The sequence below is a fragment of the Pundamilia nyererei genome, unplaced genomic scaffold (assembly GCF_000239375.1).
Source record: "Pundamilia nyererei isolate P.nyererei 1_Seehausen unplaced genomic scaffold, PunNye1.0 scaffold00070, whole genome shotgun sequence".
Lineage (NCBI taxonomy): Eukaryota > Metazoa > Chordata > Actinopteri > Cichliformes > Cichlidae > Pundamilia > Pundamilia nyererei.
Window position 1 is genome coordinate 1,341,251 of NW_005187471.1, and position 18,739 is coordinate 1,359,989.

The 18,739-nt window shown below is 38.7% G+C and overlaps 1 protein-coding gene across 1 annotated transcript in view; it reads right to left on the reverse strand.

Annotated features, from left to right (window-relative positions):
• The window catches only part of pld1a (phospholipase D1a), a 31,017-nt gene extending 13,069 nt beyond the window's left edge, over positions 1-17,948 (reverse strand). Inside the window, exons 1-11 of the mRNA XM_005736609.1 lie at positions 17,775-17,948; positions 7,324-7,539; positions 5,132-5,301; positions 4,802-4,944; positions 4,071-4,182; positions 3,766-3,831; positions 3,232-3,290; positions 2,966-3,058; positions 2,061-2,213; positions 1,442-1,591; positions 577-660 (exon numbers count right to left, since the gene is read on the reverse strand). Of these exons, the coding sequence (XP_005736666.1) occupies positions 577-660; positions 1,442-1,591; positions 2,061-2,213; positions 2,966-3,058; positions 3,232-3,290; positions 3,766-3,831; positions 4,071-4,182; positions 4,802-4,944; positions 5,132-5,301; positions 7,324-7,507 (1,214 nt within the window). The 5' untranslated portion in view covers positions 7,508-7,539; positions 17,775-17,948. The remainder of the gene's footprint in view (positions 1-576; positions 661-1,441; positions 1,592-2,060; positions 2,214-2,965; positions 3,059-3,231; positions 3,291-3,765; positions 3,832-4,070; positions 4,183-4,801; positions 4,945-5,131; positions 5,302-7,323; positions 7,540-17,774) is intronic.
• Between the last annotated feature and the right edge of the window lie 791 nt (positions 17,949-18,739).

Genomic DNA, 18,739 nt, shown 5'->3' on the forward strand with positions numbered 1-18,739 from the left:
GTGCATTCTTTAGAAGTACTGTTTACTCAGCTGTTTACTAACTTCATTTAAACAGTTTCCACAGTACTTCTCATAAAGTGCACCCATAATGAATACCTTTTTCTCCCTCGCTGAATATCATTGATTGCTTTTCTGCATATTCATGGTTTTGTTGTTTCTCCTTCTAGCCATAAACCTCGTCTCTCTCACATGAACAGGCTCTTACTTGAATCAGAAATCTAGAGCCCCTTAAGCCAGTTTACATCTTTGTATTTCATTACCTAACAATGCCCGAGTTAAGCTCAGATTACTCACGGAGGGCTAGACTGAGATAAATATGGTTTGCAATAAACGGCGTCAGTAAAGGCCGTTTATAGCACTGGCACATTTTTCTCTGTTATTTTATGTCTGCAGGATTATTATTCTATCAGGTTTGGATGTTACGGTTGTAAAGTGTATGCAAACGGGGCACATGTATAAGACCTTTATTGTTAACTTGTTTACTCTGGGCTTTCACACTTCAGTGCTGACAGCAAACACTACTTAACCACATCATTTGGCATCCTGTATGTTTACACAAAGGACACTAGAACTCACCACCAGTCAGTGATGAAGATTTCCTCTTTAGCCTCCTCCAAAGCATCGGCCACATCCTCCATGTAGGTCTTTCCATTCACATACCTGCAAAGATATATTGCAGTCACACTTGGGAGAACATTTTGTCACTTGAGCTTGGGATGATACAAACATACATATGAAAAAATAAAATAGCTCACGTTGTGTGGTATTTAAAAAAAACAAACAAACACACACACAAGCTGAATGATGGCGCCTTTCAGTTCATTGGCCCGACTGTCACTGCACTTTAACAGCCTTACAAACTTAAGTCTACACCCATAGACATGTCACCATGACGTAACCGTCTTTAAACATTCTCAGCTTTCACCTCCCAACACGTCTTATCCTTCCGACTCCATGCTGAGTACATAGACAATGTAACGACTTTATTACACTGATGATTCAGTCTCGCAGAAAGTGCCAGCTGAGGGGGAGAGAATGCAGATAAAGAACAGCACAGCCAGAAGAGAGAGAGTCCAATACATTTCCATAGTTACCAGTGAAACACTAACAAATAGAATATGTCCTGAAGATTTGCCCAATTTGAGTTTTTCTTTTTGATTTACTGCATCTTTCCCCAGAATGTGTAGGTTTCTTGTAATAAGAAGCCATAAATCATTTTTCTAAATAACACATTTGGTTACAGTTGTATTTTTCCAAATCCAATAAGTATAATAGATACAACACATCTTAAATGTATAACATTGCATTTGTCCGTTCCACAGAAACAAATGTTTCAGTCTGAAACTGATGCAAACATTGTTGGAATTAAGCATTTCTAATCCCACACAAACTTCCCGACAAAACAAGCGCAGCCAGCTGTGTTCTCTCCCAGTGTAGTTACCATTTGGCAGGGATGTTTTCCTGTTCTTGTGCAAAAGATCCAAAGCGGTGATCTCGGAGGAAAGCCTTCCCATGATTCCTCACGAAGCTTTCAATGCTCTGACCCCACCAGCGTGCGTGTCTGTAACTGCTGCACTTAAACACGAGGGTCCTGCCGGTGGGATATTTATAGATACAAACATAACCAGAGGAAAACAAGATTATACATATAGTCTAAAGCCTACGTGAGAGCGAGGTAGTCGTATCGTTTCATATGTATATAAATGCACATTAGCTGATCAAGGCAGAGGTATCTGTTGTCTTTCTGAGACATAGGAGACCTAGTCAGTAATTCCTAAAATAAAAGCAGCACTGATTAAGAGTCTTGGATTTGTGGTTTTTGGGCCCACCCATGATTGTTTTGGTTAATATTTTTCTTTTTGCTAAGATCTGATGAAGAGTTCATCTTCTGGTCCAGGTATTATTCATCACACTGATTTTATCTTGAGAACGTCTCAGAGGGGATTCACTGTTTAACTTGTATCTAGATAGTTAAGCACTAGTATATGATCACTCTCTGGGTAATCTGCTGCAAAGATCAACTGTTCCACCATGACAAACACAAAAACACACACACACACCTGGAGAGGCTATCAATCCGGACTCCGTGTTTGGTCTCCGTGTCTTTGGAGTCCATCTTGATGGTGAACTCTTTATCCACCAGCAAGACGAAGGAGATGGCTCCCGTGTCTGGCTTCATGTACAGCAAGAATGAGTCTTTCACCACAAGCCAGCTACAACACACACAAAGTGGTCGTCGCAACATTAATGACGTCTGTGTAGATGTAAAGTTTTGCAGCTTTCTGCTGACTGCTGTGGACCATTTCTTATGTTTCTCGTTTGGAGGAAAGGGTGTAGGAAGAAAATCATCATGAGGATGTAGGTGGACGGGCTGAGCGTTTCAAACGTGTGGGATTATTTTTGTGTTGTGTTTAAAGAAATAATAACAACATAAACTGATCACATCGTAATTTGGATGATGTAAAGTGGAAGAGAAAGACAAAGTCAGATGTGAGTGAATACCACTGCCGTCCGACTGAGACTTTCTTATAAATATAGAAAAAATGAAAAATGTTGCATGACAGCAAAAATGACCGCCTATTAAGATGTCACAATTATTATGTTTGTAAATGTGTAATGCACAGTTGTGTAATAGATGTTCACTATTCTTTGACACCCACACTCTGACAGCTCCCTGCCAGAAATTTGAGAATGAATGTTCAAGAAATCCTCCTTCTTGTGTTTACCATAAGACATTCAGGAGTTGATCAACAGCCTGAGCAACTCCTACATGTCACCATGTTTCTCGCCTTCCAAAATAAACTGCACAGTATATTTAAACTGCTGGCTTAAGACAGCTTAATTACAAGAAAAAAACAACTAGTTAACACTGCAGCTAAAGCAGTGGGATTGACTAGAAGATGCACAGAGAGAAATAAATTGGACAGACAGAGATAGCTGGAGAAAAACTGCAACATTCACACACCGTTTGGACCAGCGATAGCAGGCCTGGCTCTGACCACAGCAGTTCATTCCAGGGATACGATGTCCGCCTGAGCGTTTATAAATCATCCCTTCCCTGGAGGAGGGAGAATAACTGGTGAATATTTTCCAAAAACTGTATCATGAGGCTTAAGAAGAGTGTAAAAGAAGATTGCAAGTTTAAAATAAATACACCTAAGGAAAGAACAACTTTGACATGGGATATGTGACCCTGATCCCCAGAGATATAGGCACTAAGAAAATGCTCACAGTCCTTTGGGCCCTAAGTCATGAATGAAACTCATCTGGCTGACGTCAATGAACTCCATCTGTGTAAAGAGGGCAAGCACAAACAAGAGACTTCACATAATGATTCTTGTATAGACAGACACACCACTCATTGTGTAATATATCATCATGGGAACTAGAAACCGTTAGTCCACATACGTAGAGTTAATATGACTCATCTTAAATTGTGTGTTGTCATCTCTCATAATAACTTTAAATGCATAACAGCAAGTTTTCTGCCTAAAATATGTTTTAAGTATGAAGGAGTTATTTAAGAAGAGGCACAGCATAAAGACAATTTCCCTTCACTTTATAAGAAAAAAGCAAAACAGAACAACTTGAGGCTTTGCCAAATTCCACAATAAAGGTAGTGAATTAAAACATGTAGAAAAAGACTAATAATTATTTGCTTTTATTGTACATTATCTATAGTGGCTAATAGAAATGAGGCATAAACACAAGTGGTATAACACTATGTTTAAGTGTGACCCTTTGGAGTGTTTTGTATTTACTCACAGTATGGTGATATTTTCGGTACATGGCCATCCTCAGCAGCTTGTTCAAATAGTCTTCTAGCTGTCTCTGTGGGAACACAAACACTATATTTGGACACTGACAAAGCCCATGCATATAAACACCGAGATGTGCAAAACAATGTGAAACAGTAGTTCAGAGGATAGATTTGCTGGCAAGGAGTTAAGTGCCATGGCAACAAGTGAGTGCCAGGAGAGCTCCCTGCAATAAAGTTGAAATATCACAAGAATCAATTTCATGGCCCTGAAAACAAGGCCAAAGAGGACAAAGACAGCGCTCCAACATACCTTCCTGCTGGAGACCTGCTCATCTCGCACTAGCTCCTCTCCTCCTCCCCTTGGCAGGGAGGGCATCTCTCTCACTTCACTCTTCCTCACCGTCTTTCTCCTCACTGTGTGGCTGTAAAACAGAATGTGGGAAATGTAATACTTTAAAGACAGAATATCCTTGGTCCTTAAAGTATAAGATAGAAGAAAGAACAAAGGTCCAGAGCTTTAAAAACACTGTTTAAGTGGCGGATCAGAAATAAAAAATCTGTATATTTCACAGGTGTGTCAGACTTCAGAGAATGCCAAAGGGAGTAAAAGTGTTCACTGAATTTTAAGCCTATTGTTTACTTCAAAAAAGAATCTATGATTATAATAGACTGCACCAAAAACGTGAATGTGAAAAGTTCATAAATTTCAGTTGCACTGAAGGACAGTATGTCAACACTTAGCATTCAAGCTAAAAAAAAAACAAAACATCTCCCTGCTGGCAATAAATTTGTTGTTTTTACATCTGTGCTTATGAGAAGAAAAGTGCTGATTATATCATCTACATAAAGTAAATACAATACTCTCTTGATCTATTAAATATACTAGTATGACAATTGTGTCTATGCATTTGGGTAAGTATACTTTTGTCACATCATGGACATATATCTCCCATTTAAGGACAAAAAGCTTAAGGTAAAACAAGCACTTAGGTCCATGTGAGACTGCAAATTTATCTTTTACTGTATAGATTGCGTGCCAACCTGCGTGATGGCAGTGGTATCCTCATGAAGGTTTTGTACGTCCTCAGCTCTCTGTGCAGCTCCATGAAATGCTTCTCCTTCCTCTTAACCACCCAGGTAAATTCCCCATGTTTCAGCTCAATCTTAAAAACTGCTGGCAGAGACTACAGAAACATGCACATGCTTAACACCTGTAATCATGGTAATGTCATCAATAACATTAAAAATGTTCAACATTTAATAAAAAAGAAAAACAATCGATACAATGGAAAATGGAAAAATCTGTGGCATAAGTAAACAGCAAGCGCAACAATCAGGACCATATAGTTTATAGAGAGGTGTGTGCAGTACCTTGTTGACACTCCTTTGGTGTGACGCATTGAAGCGGTCCTGTGCAGTGGTGAACCTCTCCACCTCCAGGATTCGGGCAATAATGGGTACAGTGGGGAGGTACACTTTTGCATTGGCTTCTTTAAAGCCCACTGTGGCATACACTGCTGAAAATGGGATACGACAGTCCCCTGGGACAGAGACGAGGCGGGTGTTTAGTGTGATCTTTCTGCTTGTACATGTAGGAGTTGCTCAGGCTGTAGGAGCGAGTAGGATGCATCAGTGAAAACTCAGCCTTTGTTCAAGACCGTTGTAGTTCGCGAGTTTGCAGTGTTAGGGCAAATGTTACCGTATATTTTCTGGTAAAGTTTGCAAGACTTCAAAAGTGCAACCATCCACCCTCATGTGCTGGCACCGTTAGATAGTGGTTTGGAGCCTCCATGTAGTAAGTTGCTTTTTTGACTAATTGAATTATGTTAATACAATGTGATCCCACTTTGAATTAGTTTGACGGTCATTAAATTAGTAGAGGTCTTGAGAACAGGATCGTTACAGACTTTTTTTTTGCACGTGTATATTTAAGCTCATATTCTGACAAGTTAAGACTAATAACCTTTAATAGTGAGGTAACTGACTTGACCACTTGCTTTTGAACTCTGCTACTTTGCTAGGTCTTCCTCCTCTTCAGCTCACTTAAGGGTTATCACAGCTTCTTCTGTCATACCAGTCAGCTCCATATCCTCCTTCACTACAACCATGATTGTTCACTTCAGCAGCTCCATATTCAACATCCATCATCCATTATAGCCACTATCCTTCTACTCCACATCTCAACCCTGCCGCTCTGACTTTCTTCCTTCATGTCACTGTTACACCTGTCTCCTTCTCGTTCACACACGTTTTGCTTGACTGACTTTATTTCTCTTCTCTCCAGAGCATACTTCCACCTCTCCAGGCTCTCTTCCACCTGCTTGCTACAGATCACATTATTGTCTGCAAACATCACCTGCCTGACCTGCCTGTCAACCTTTTCACCCCCCCTGCAAAGAATCAGAATCTGAATAATTTATTAAGGAAATTATGAATAATGTAGGAAGAAATGTCTCAGAACTGTCTCCTTGTGTAATCGCACCTCCACCATGAACCTATCTATCACTCATACCGCACATCTGACCTCGGTGTCCCCATACAGATCCTGCATCACCCTCAAATACTTCTCTTCCTCTCCAGACTCCTACAGTATCTGCTATTTGCCACAGTTCTTCTCTTGGCACCCTATCATATATTTTCTGTGGATCCACAAAGACACAGAGCAACTCCTTTGACCCTTCTCTGTACCTCTCCATCAACTCTCCATATAAAATAAATATTGCATATGGTCTCTTTGCATGAACCCATAATCCTCTATTCTTAACCTAGCTTCATCAACTTTATCCCTCTGTAGTTGCCACAGCTCAGCACGGCACCCTTGTTTTTGAAAATCTGTATCAGTACACTTCTTCTCTGTTCTTCAGGCATCCTCTCACTCTGTGGTAAACAATCTGGCTAAAAAGTCCACTACCCTCTCTCCTATACCTTTCCATACCTCCATACCTCTTCTCAACACACTCTTCACTCATTAGTGACCTTAATCATCCTAACCTGCTGCACATCCTTTCCAATCTCTTTGACACAGCCAATCGATACAAACATTTGTGCTTCCTTATTTTTCTTAGTACTTCAAATACAAGTAATATCAACCAGCCTCTGCCACCTCTCTCTCTCTGTTGTACTGCCAGTACCTGTGTCTACGTTCTTTATCTCCCTGACCCACTTTTTCTTAGCATACTTTGAACTTTTTCCTGTACTTCCTCATTCCACCACCAAGTCTCCTGGTTTTCTGAGGATACAACAAACACCTTCTTTTGAGTTTCCCTCAACACTTTAGCTAGCACTTCATTCGCTTCCTCTACTTGATTTCCAGAGTCATCCTACAGACTACCATTCTATGCTGCCTAGCTACATTCTCATCTAACACCACCTACCCCACATTTGCTGAGTGTCCATCAGACTATCTGAGCCCACAATTAGTAGGTTATGTCAATATTTTCTTCTTGCTTTTGAGATTTCTTTACAAGGAATTATTGTAATACTGTAAATTTTGAGAGCAACAGGTACATAATAAGTAATTACAGTAGGTAAGCACATATATTTCCTCATTTCCATAAACTTACCTATGTTGTTTCCATCATAATCCACATCTTCTCCCTCCCCTATGTCCAGCTCTCGGGTATCCAGGCTTTCCACCAGATCTGCCATCTTAATACCGTCGTGTATGTCTTGAGCCGCTCTGCTGTCAGAATCTACAGAGTTCACCAGGTTGAGGTTACTGGTAGCAGTCTGAGCCTTACTCCTCATGCTTAGCAGTCAGACCCTGGAGCAGGGCACACCTAGAAGAGAGATCAGATGTATGACCATTTCCTGAGAGTACATGTACTCCCACAGAGCAGGAGAGTCTGGTGACATTTAATCTTCCAGTGACCTTACTGTGACTTTCCTTTTTATCATGTGAATCAGATAAGAACTGCAAGGAATACAAACCCCAAAACAGACACATATAATGTAAATGTGTATTTCAGCTTGTGCTGAAAATCAACAGAAAGGTAAATAAATGTATTCTTATTTACCAACAGCTAAGCTTTAGAAGAAGCGTAAATCATGTCCAAGCGAACACCAATGTATCTTAGTGTCTTAGCAGCTTTTGAGCACCGCAGGTAGACATTTACTGTTCACTTCTCTCCTGAAGTCCTCTGAATAAAATAATGATAATAAATCATTATTTAGACTCACTCTATAAGACCTGTGTCCACTAATTTTCAGTGCAGTTCTTGTGTTATTTGGCATACACCAGCCTCTTCTAAGCCCTTCATACCTAACCCTTTCCAATGAGCTTTCAGTGAACAACTGAGGGGTCAGAGGTTCCTTTTTCTTAAAGACATGATTTTCACATACTCTTAATCTGCTAGAGAATTTTTTTATTGTCTGTCACTTCATTTGTCCTCCACCCGTCCAGTTTCCTAGATATTTTAAGAACACATCACACATGCAGTGTTATATGACTGGCATGGCTTATATCTCTTTGGGAATCACATTTTTGCTGCAGAAATACTCTTCTATTCTATATAAAGTGCCAAACAATACAATTAAAAATATATAAATATAAAGAAACACATAGAAATGAGAGGCAGACTTCTGCACAATACCATATCTATACTTTTACTGTATGTGCAGTCCTACTCACAGCACTATTTAGTCACCTCTAATGACCTTTTTGGAAGAGTCAACCTTTGCGATGTTTCTCCATCTGTTTATTATACAACCTGCTGGTCACCTGCTGGTCACTACTCCTGGAGACTATAAAAAAATTTAGTTTTTATATTTTAATGAAACATGTGCACAACAAATGACCTAATTTTTCAGCAATACAGTAATAAGATTGTGTATTTTGAATGTTTGTTTTTTTTTCAGGACGGGGTATAGCACTTAAACTACTATTGTTTTTTTCTTTAACCTCCTAAGACCAGAACTCTTCCACAGCATGCATTTAATTTCTCTTTGATATTTGGGCATATTGGGGCCCGATGAATGTTAAAACAAAGAATTACCAGATTTTTCTTTTACCTTATTTTTGTTTTTAAGAAAAATAAGAGCCACATATGAGGATATTCGTTTAAAAATTTGATAGAACAGTAGCAGTATAGTGATATAAGTGGATATCAGGCCCTTGTAGAGCAAAATTTAGTATTTTGATCTAAATAACCCAAAATGTGATGTCCACATATGTGGACGCCAGGTCCTATTAAGGAAATCACTTGTAAAGTTCTGCCTGAATTAGTTCAATGGGACCAATAAGTTAATGTAGAAAAAAAAAAAAAAACACCCTTCCACTCCCTAAACTACTCCTTTAAAAGATTCATGCGAAATAAAACATGTGTAGTCATGTTGTGGTTTGTGACTTCAGAGACCTTGTGAGTAGAAATCAACTTTGAATCAGACACAATCATCAAATGAAAAAAAATCAGCTGATGCCTTTCATTCTATCAAAATCAGAAAATATGCTCATATTTCTAAATTATTGGTCACTTATCATATATTGGTCATATATGATACACTTGCACACTACTCTGCACAGAAAAAAAATATTTAATTCACTGAATGGGCTACAAACAAATATTTTCTAATAAAATGTTTCTGAAATAAAGCAAAACAAAATACACTGAATTATCAAAAGCAGGCAAACCAGATTTTTATGTAAAAATCTGTGGAAATTGATGTTTTTTGTGATAAATATACAAAAGCTCAGAATCTGCTGAAGTCAAAGGCAGTGCAGTTCAAAAACAGGTAGGTTTTGGTAGACTATAAAAATATAGTATAGAATAGTATTAAAGACTAATAATTAGTTTAGACTAATAATTATGTAGATATTGTGCTCAGGTCTCTCTTTTACTTTCAACTTTACCTCAACACAGAGAGTTCTGACACAGTTTTGTGTACCAAACAATTATTGAGACACCAAAACCTGCTAAACCCGTCACAAACATTATTTCTCACTTTTGCTACACTTTGCTTCACTGTAAATCCAATATTTGCTCTTAAGGTATAAAATATCTTCCTTTATATTTCTAGATAGAAACAAAAGTATTTGGTTCTTTTTAAAAATGATCTTCACTAGAATGTGATACAGTTTGCTCAAGAGCTTTGTAAGAAGGCTTGTTAGTTTCAGACAACAGATGCCCCTGCCATAAAAAAGACAAGAAAATGTGTTGACATTTTGATTTTTTTTCATTAAGGGCAGGTAAAAAGTCATCATTAATCTGAAAAACATCCAGACAGAAAACCTGATTTGGTTTTACAGAAACAAAGTTTCGAGAGACAGCAGTTAAACAACAATGACTGAAAAACAATAAAAATAAAAGTTCAAACAGAAGAAAATAGGACAGAATCTGTTTTGCCTATGGCTTTTCATGATTCAGCAGTGTTGGTAACAACACTCAAAACACACACGCCCAGAGAAACAGAATAACGTCAACTGGTTCTTTAGAGCATGTGAGAAAAAATGAAACCACTTCCTGCATTTCATTAAAAAAAAAAGAAAAGAAAGAAACTGTGTATGAGTCTTTTTAATCTCCCACAATTAACTGCAGTTTAGCATTAGGCTGACACCTATGTGGTCAAGTTTGAAAGAGGAAATGATCTTCTGACTTTCTTCTGACTAGCACCAAATTCTTCCAGAGCAAAAACTACTTAAAATGCCACTAGCACGTACGCTAAGAGATAAAGAGATGACAGTAAACATTCCCACTCTAGAGAACAAGATCCAACATGCTCGAAGCATCAAAAGAGTCACCAACTGCCTCAAGTGACTGTTTGTCTGCTTGGATTCTGTTGTCCTTGTGAACTTTTATTCGCTCCATTTATTCATAAAAGTGAATGAATGAGTTTTGATTAGTTTCCTATTTAAAATAAAGCTATTCCTATTAAATATAATTTCTTTGATATTTGGGCTTGATTTGGTTCAGTTTGGTTACTATTATAGCTACTTAAATTTTCATTGACTGTCACATTGTCACGTCTGCTGTGACAGATGTGTGGAGTGGAGAGAGAGTGTGGACCCAAATGCTGACGCAGAAAGTGATGGACTTAAAGTGAGCCTTTATTACAGCCAAGCAAAATACAAACAAAAGCAAAGGAGAGAATGACTAAGCTAAAAAAAAACTACAAACAAGTATAAAGAAACTAAAGACCTGAGAACCTGGGGCTTGGAGAAGTGGAACATGGAGAACTGCGGTGAATGACACACAGACGATCCAGCAACAAAAAGAGGAAGACAAAGGGCTTAAATACACAGAGAGATAATGAAGGAATGAGACACAGGAGGAGAGCACAGCTGGGAGTAATCCCATATGAGGCCGGGAGAAGGCAAAACTGAAAACACATAGGACGCAAGATTGTCAAAGTCAAACAGGAAACAAGAGACATTCACAAAGACACAGACTTGACACTGAGGCCTGGAGATACGAATGACTGGAGAGACACAGGAGATGCACAAACATAGATGACATTAAACATGGAACACGGGAAGGCTTCGTAACAGAAACCTAAAGACTAGAAACTAAGGATATAACACACACAGAGAACAATAAGAAGAACCAAACCCATGAATAACACTAACTCAAAGAATACAGACTAATCAGAAAACACAGCACTGAATCACAGACCCAGTATCTTGACACACATAGCCCCAATATTCATTTGAACTCACATTACTACGCAAAGCATGTTAACTGAGTCAGCACTGGCTATAAAAAGCTCACTTTGCATGGCTTCATTCTGCACAAAGCAACAGTGTGGAATGAGAAATAGCCCACCGACATGAATGGTTTTACATCTACAAAGCATCGACTATAGATAAGTGTATAGTGTAAACTGTGCCCACTGTTTCACGATTATTATAAACACAATAAAATTCCTTGTTAAAAAGTAATTGCTCCCTGTGTTAAATCATGAATTAACCACATTTTTTGGAAAGCTAGGTTCAGTTTCACTAACCACATCCAGCTATAGTTACTGTCAGTCCTGTTGAATTAAGAAATTACTTATATACAACTTGTCTGACCAAATGTAGTATGCTAAAAGATCAACACCAACAAATGGACAAAACTATGAACAATAATGAACCTTCCCAGGAAAGGCTGGCCAACCAAAATTATTCCAAGAGTGCATCAATGACTCATCTTGTATGTCACGAATTGCCATAATTGACTAACCACGAATTCTGCTCTCTATCAGAAAATCCTGAAGGAGAATGTCCGGCCGTCGGTTCATGCCCCGAAGCTATAGCATACTTGGGTTATACTGCAGAATAATAGTCCTAAATACACCAGGAAGGAAAAAGAAAATAAAGGTTTTGGAATGGCCTGTCAAAAACCAGACTTAAATCTGATTACACAGCACATTCACACTCATAAACCAGCGGGGATAAATTAAAGCATTTCTGTCAAGAAGAGAGGCCAAAATTCCTCAACTGTGAGGTGGAGGAGTCATTGCCAGTCACAAAAATTTATGACCGTACTTCTTGCTACCAGGATTAGCACAACCAGCTATTCAATTTGAGAGACAAACTACATTTACTGGGTTATCTTTGTTTAACATTAAAATTTGTTTTATCACAAAACTTTAAGTGTGGGAAATGTACAAAACAAATGAATCAGGAAGGGGCAAATACCTTTTTCACGGCACTGTATATCTGTTAGAAAGTAGTACTTTTTTATGATTAAATATTTTATGCTGCCTATAGCTGTATTTCCTGCTCTGAGAATGTCCATGACCTCCCAAAAACCTTGACCCACAGAGAGGTTAACAAGAATGTCAAAAAGTGTGTGTGTAGACTGAGATGTAAAATGCACAGTCTGTGTTATCTGTGTCTACAATATGCAACCTGAGAGTTATCTCTCTACTCCATTGTAATACAAAAATGCCAACTTCCTGCTTCCTGTCCTGTTGTCATGGTGATAGCTTGAGCAGCTAGAGCTGCTTATATATAAATATCAACAGAAGTGCACCCGCCTCTCCCATCGTGTGCTAGCATCCCTCTTAAATGTCAATTAGTAGGAGTGTGTCATAGAGTCAGAAAAAAAAGAGGAATTACAAGTAAAGTTGCCGCTCATCAATCTTTTCAATGAGACACATGGGAAATTTGATCTCTCACCATGTGACACAAAGTCATTAAATACATATCGCTTTACTTGCCATGCAGGAATCAGCTGTCTTGCATTCTAAAAAGGGCTAAATCCATTACTGGGGATGTGAAATTTAAAGTAATTTTTAACTAAAGATTTTGTGATATACGTGTATATCCCACATAGCAAAATTGGTATGGCCTGGATCTGTCAGAAGTGCCAACTTGATGCCAGATCCGGGCCAGACTTGTTTTCAATTAGCCTGGGCCACAAAAACCAAACCACAATCGGGCCAGATGTGGCATGCCATCACATAAACAGTGCCATCATTGCGAGACCTGGCCATATCTGGATGACATACCACTTACCATGACACCAGTCAGCCAGCAGTGCCGGCTTGACATCAGATCCAGGCCAGACCCGTCTGCTATGTGGGATTGTCAGCTACAGCTTGCTTGGTCTGTAATACTTTGTTCGTCAGTTCTCCAATGAAGAATTTTTCTCACCTTCTGGAAAAGGGCTGCAGAGCATCTGAACCAACATATAGCAAAATTCTTCCCAGTTGTGTGAAATAAATAATTGGACATTTTTGGGGGAAAATACACTTGTTGTTAGAGATATGATGCCACACTCGAGTCAGTCGTAATGATCCGCAGAGGTGTTACATGCATGACAGTTTGCCTTTTTATAAGTGCCTCTATCCAACACTACTAACGCCGCCACATCTAATGACCAATTTCAAGCTGAGACTTGGAGAGGTTACTACTCTAGCTAAAAGGCAGCCAAGACAACGCATGGTTCTGATAATCCAAGCTAAATGGCCAGCGGCAAAAGATTCCTGTTCAATAAGTACCGTAATAGTTAGATTAATAATTTATTAAAATTAATAAATCGATAAGCTACAAACTGAAAGAGTGTTATGAGAAAGTGGTACTAATAGTTAACTATTTAATCCATTATCAATACTGTGCTATTGATTCATTCACAATGGTTCATTTTTCTCTACTGTGTGCACACGTTGCATTTACAATCCCTAATTTGGTCCCATAAAGTTTGCTCAAATATACAAACCTATGACTTACTTCTCTCTGTGGTTTTATAACAAGCAAAAATGAGATATTTATGAGCGTCTTTGCACCAGAGCCTCTAGCAGCCCTGTTCCTGTAACAGTGCAACGACCCACGAGAGACACATGGGAAAGAAGACAAGGTCACAGCGGACGTGTATCTGCAACCAGAAAAAAATATATATATATCTGCATCCCATATCAGTTCTGTGGCTGCTGGTGTCCCAAATCAAGTTCAGCCAAGAAGTATATATTTTGTATATTTTGCAGCTAAAAGTTTGGCTCACTCCTAATATTTTGCAGAAAGACAAATCAACATAGATACTTGCCTTTTACATATAACTACAAATAAGATACTTTCGAGCAAATCGTGTTGAGTGCCCTTTTCAGATTACAGTTTTGAGGTCTATACAGTGCATAAGTTCTTATAAAAGAAACAGAAAGCAGCGAGACCTTATTTTCTAAGGTGTCTCACATCTGGAAACATGATTCTAATTTACACAGCAACGTGCTGTTTTGGGTGGGAGCTCACACTGCAGTGGTTAATTCTGAGAAATGGGTTGTGTTCTCGGCATGAAGCTTAAACCAAATCCTAAATATTTTGAACAGAGCCGTCCGTTCAAATATGCTAAAAGGAAAATATTCTGCTGCTTCAGGGCATCCTGTTGGCAAAAGGGACTTAGATATGCAACACAAACATTTTTTAAACCATCAAAGGAGATTTCACGCACCAGTTCTAAAATCTTGTGTTTTCACTTCTCCATTGTATCTCAAAGTCATCACCTTTTAAGGTGTCTAACAGCTTTGAAGAAGCAAAAAGATGCTTTAATAATAGCTCATTAAACTTTAAATCTTCAACAGCGAACGGTACTTGCATTGGTGACTCTTAACTGCACTTTTGTTTACATTATAGGTCAAGCAAAGACAATATAAAGCCATTACACTGTGTTTTCAGGGCAGCCACATACACGGTTCATACCAGAAACTGCTAAACACATCAAAAGACAAAAATACAGCGCCCCACTTCTCTCTGATACATTCACTAATTACGCTCAGTGCAATCGATGCATCCTGTCTTTTTGCACAAAAAACAAAAATGTCATGCAAAAACACGTTCATCTAATGTCTACCAAATTATAAAAAAAGATTAATATCATCATGATATAATTTTTTGCACATTTTTGTTGTATTTATGAAGATTTCTGAGCAACATGGAATTAAAAATGAATAAAAGTTGCTATTCAACCTTTTGTTTAGACAGATTTCCCGTTTATGGTCTGTGCCATTGCATTGTGGTAGAAAACAGATTATTGTTTTGTAGATTACGATAAAGAAATAAAGTAATCAGTATAAAAACATCAGTATATTATCTAGCCTCAAACAGATTGGAGATTGTGGGAAATCACCTTCTCAGGCAGACTAAGATATGACATATGACACACGCTGATTATATGTTTTTGACACAATAACAAACTCTATGACTACGATCATCACTGCTTATTTACAATTTTACTGTAAAAACTTTTCTTAATCACCTCTAAAACGGACTCTGATGTCTGCATATATGTGTTGATAAAAAAAATAATCATTTTCAGAGCTGCTTCTTGAATCCAGAAGCACTACTTAAAAACGCATTTCTACCAGTTGACCTCAGCATATTTGTCCACCTTACATTGGCATCCAGTACTCCTACTTTTCTCCCTCTATAATAAATCCGCTTGCAATACATGTTTTAAAGTGTCAAATCATTGAAAGGAACACTGGAGGCGGACTGAACATGTCAACCTCAGCAGAGGTGCTGTCACGGATTATCCATTAAGTGTGAGGAAAAATAGGTAGTTTGTGAAATGTACCATCTATCCTAGATTCCTGTGCGATAGCCAGTCTGACATTTATGAAGTGCTGTGGCAAACACAGTGATTGACTGAAACTTTTTTAAATATACAATGCATGTAAACGGCATTTTTGCATTAGAGACTACAAGTCACACGCCATGGTACGTATATAGCAGCGCAACAAAGGTAACATAAATGTAGCTTGGCATTTATAGACTGAACAGTGCCAAGCTCCTCGTGGCACAGATGGTACAAAGATAGAGAGAAGAAGGGAGGGAGGGAAGCAATGAGAGAGGTCTGTGACACCTCTTTTTCTCTGCCCACACTAAAGCTGCCTATTATCTAATCCTTCACACCATGGATAGGGGGATTGGGATGGTCAGAGCGGCAGAGAAAGCAAGACATACAGTAGATGCCAGAAAAAGAGAGCGAGCAATCGTCATCATTGCCAGAGTGTCGTTCGGCTGATGGTAACACAAGGCATCATTGTACTGAGGGAGTGAGAGAACTGCTCCCTCTCTCTGTTTCAGCCAAGCCTGATTCGGCTCGACCAGTGTGGCCAAGTCCGAGGCTGGAAACTACTAAAGTTTAACTTGCGCCAGACCACTGAAGTGACTCATGATTACAGTGGTAGGAAAAAAGTATAGAGGATCTCTAAGTTCTTGAATTGAAGGGTTGGTGCATGCAAAATATAATTTAGTGCTTTAGAAAGGAAGAACTATGTTCAAAAATAGACACAATATGAATGCAAACATCTTAGGTGCAGATGTGTTGTACTGTATGATGTAGTATGAGTGTCAAATGGCCCAGTGAACGCGGGGAAATGTACATCGTGGAGAACAGCAGCGACAGGTTGGTCTCCTGGTTCATTTCAAATACATTGAAATAGCTCGTCTACAGACTTGCTCCTGAAAAGTCAATGAAAAACTGTGAGAATTTGAAAAGAATATATTCTATAATGCTTTAATTATACATAGAGATATATTTTAAATCGTAGTTGGAAAGCCCAAAAGAATATTTGATGGTGGCACATTGTCTGGCATTACACAAGCCAGAAGTTCACATCTGGATTTAATTTGTAGTACTAAATCTGAGAACCTTGCTAACAACACTGATCCCCTCTGTCTCTTCTAAGCAGCAAACTGCAATGATGCAAAACTTATTATGCTACTTTTTGACTTTAAAAGAATGGTGGGTGGTTATAGCAAAGATCATACCCAAGAAATCGTCAGCTCAGTATTTTTCTTACTGTCCAACAAATATTTAATAACAAATACATCACACAGCAAGCACAGCAAGAAAACACATAGACTTAGGTCGATAAACTTAAACGCATGCATTTAAAGCCTCAGGCAGGAATAACAGTAATAAAGTTTACTGTTTAATAATGCTGGCACCACAACAAAAAGTATCGAGGTCATTGAATGCCAGAGGTCAGTATCCAGTATATCTGTTGCAAAGACAACAGAAGAACTGCAGAGGGGAGGGAGCTGGTTTTCTATGGGCGAACAGCAGGAAAAAAATATCTGCAGTCTTCCCATGACATTCCAGCTGCAGCAACCAGTTTTCCCACAAGGCATGAGAAAGGGGACATCAGGCCAACACACAAACAGACATGCACACACGCACACCTGTGAAGTCTTATGCAACAGGTAAAACATTATTTGTCACAGCATTACACTGGTACAAAGTAAACAACAAAAAGATCAGGAGATTCATCTTCACACCTCACTATAGCAGCCACTCTTTACATTTTACACTTTACTTGTGACTAAATCTTAGTACAGCATATATCATTTTGTGACAAGGAACAGAAACAGTGATGCACATTAACCACGTATTTGCTCTGCTGCAGCTCAAAAAGAACTAATCCAACTTGTTCAGCAGTACTCCAGTATAATCCACTGTACATTTCTTGTCCATGATTCCAGTGATAACCCAAAGCCAAAGAGTGTCACAGACACATATCTCCCAAAGCCCCTGGACGCAAATAGAACAGAGCAGACACAAAAACAAACAGAGAGTCAGAGGGACACATTACCAACCTGCTCTTTCTGTGGACGTGCAGTCCACATGTTGCTTAGTCTGATCCACCTGGCTTTACTCAATGTTGGGCAAAACTAAAGCAACTAAGACGCCTAAGCAGACAAAGAATTGCACAGCAGCAGCAGCGGCGGCGGCGACAGCAGACAGCTCCTTCTAGTCTGCACTTCTGTAAGTGTGGCTGGGAAAAAAAAACTAACAGTGAACTCTCTCCAACTCCTCAGGAAGGAGGGGTCACACAAACTCTAGGCCAATCACAAAAAGAGACTCTTCCCATAGCCTTTTCTCATTGGATAAAAAATAGTGCAGGACTTGTGCTGAAGTAGGAGGAGTACACTTGGGAAATTCTTTGACACTGACTCTGCCTATTATCTCATCACTTCTCACTTTTACTCATTCTCTGTTATTTGTTTATTTTTCTTGCTTTCCATTATTTATAGCTCATCTCTCTGTGTATCATTGCACATGTCACTTGGGTGTTATACTAAATATTTAAAAATAATAAGAAAAAAAAAAGAAAAATAGTTAGGCATTTGATTTGGCTGCGTCTTCACTTAAACTTGGTGTATAAATACAAATTATACTCCGTATGTTTTGCCTTCAAACTAAAAGGAAAGCGATCTCTTCCTCCATCTAGTGGAATAATTGATGTACTGCACCTCTGTGCAGGCCGAGTAAAGCCAGTAGTTATCGAGAGTGTATATTATGGGTTTGATAAGGACTTTAACCTGAAATCGACCACACCCTGGAAACACTTTCTCAGTTAACATTGCAGATAAAAATGTAACCACAAACCTTTACCACATTTACCACGTGCACTTGACACATGAAGGATGCTAAATGTGCTTCATTTTCAAATAAAAATAGATGAGAACTGTCTTTTTCTAAATAAATAACACACATTTTCAACTCTACTAAAAAGAAACGCATCTGAGAAATTAAATCGATCCCGACACTAAAATAAAAA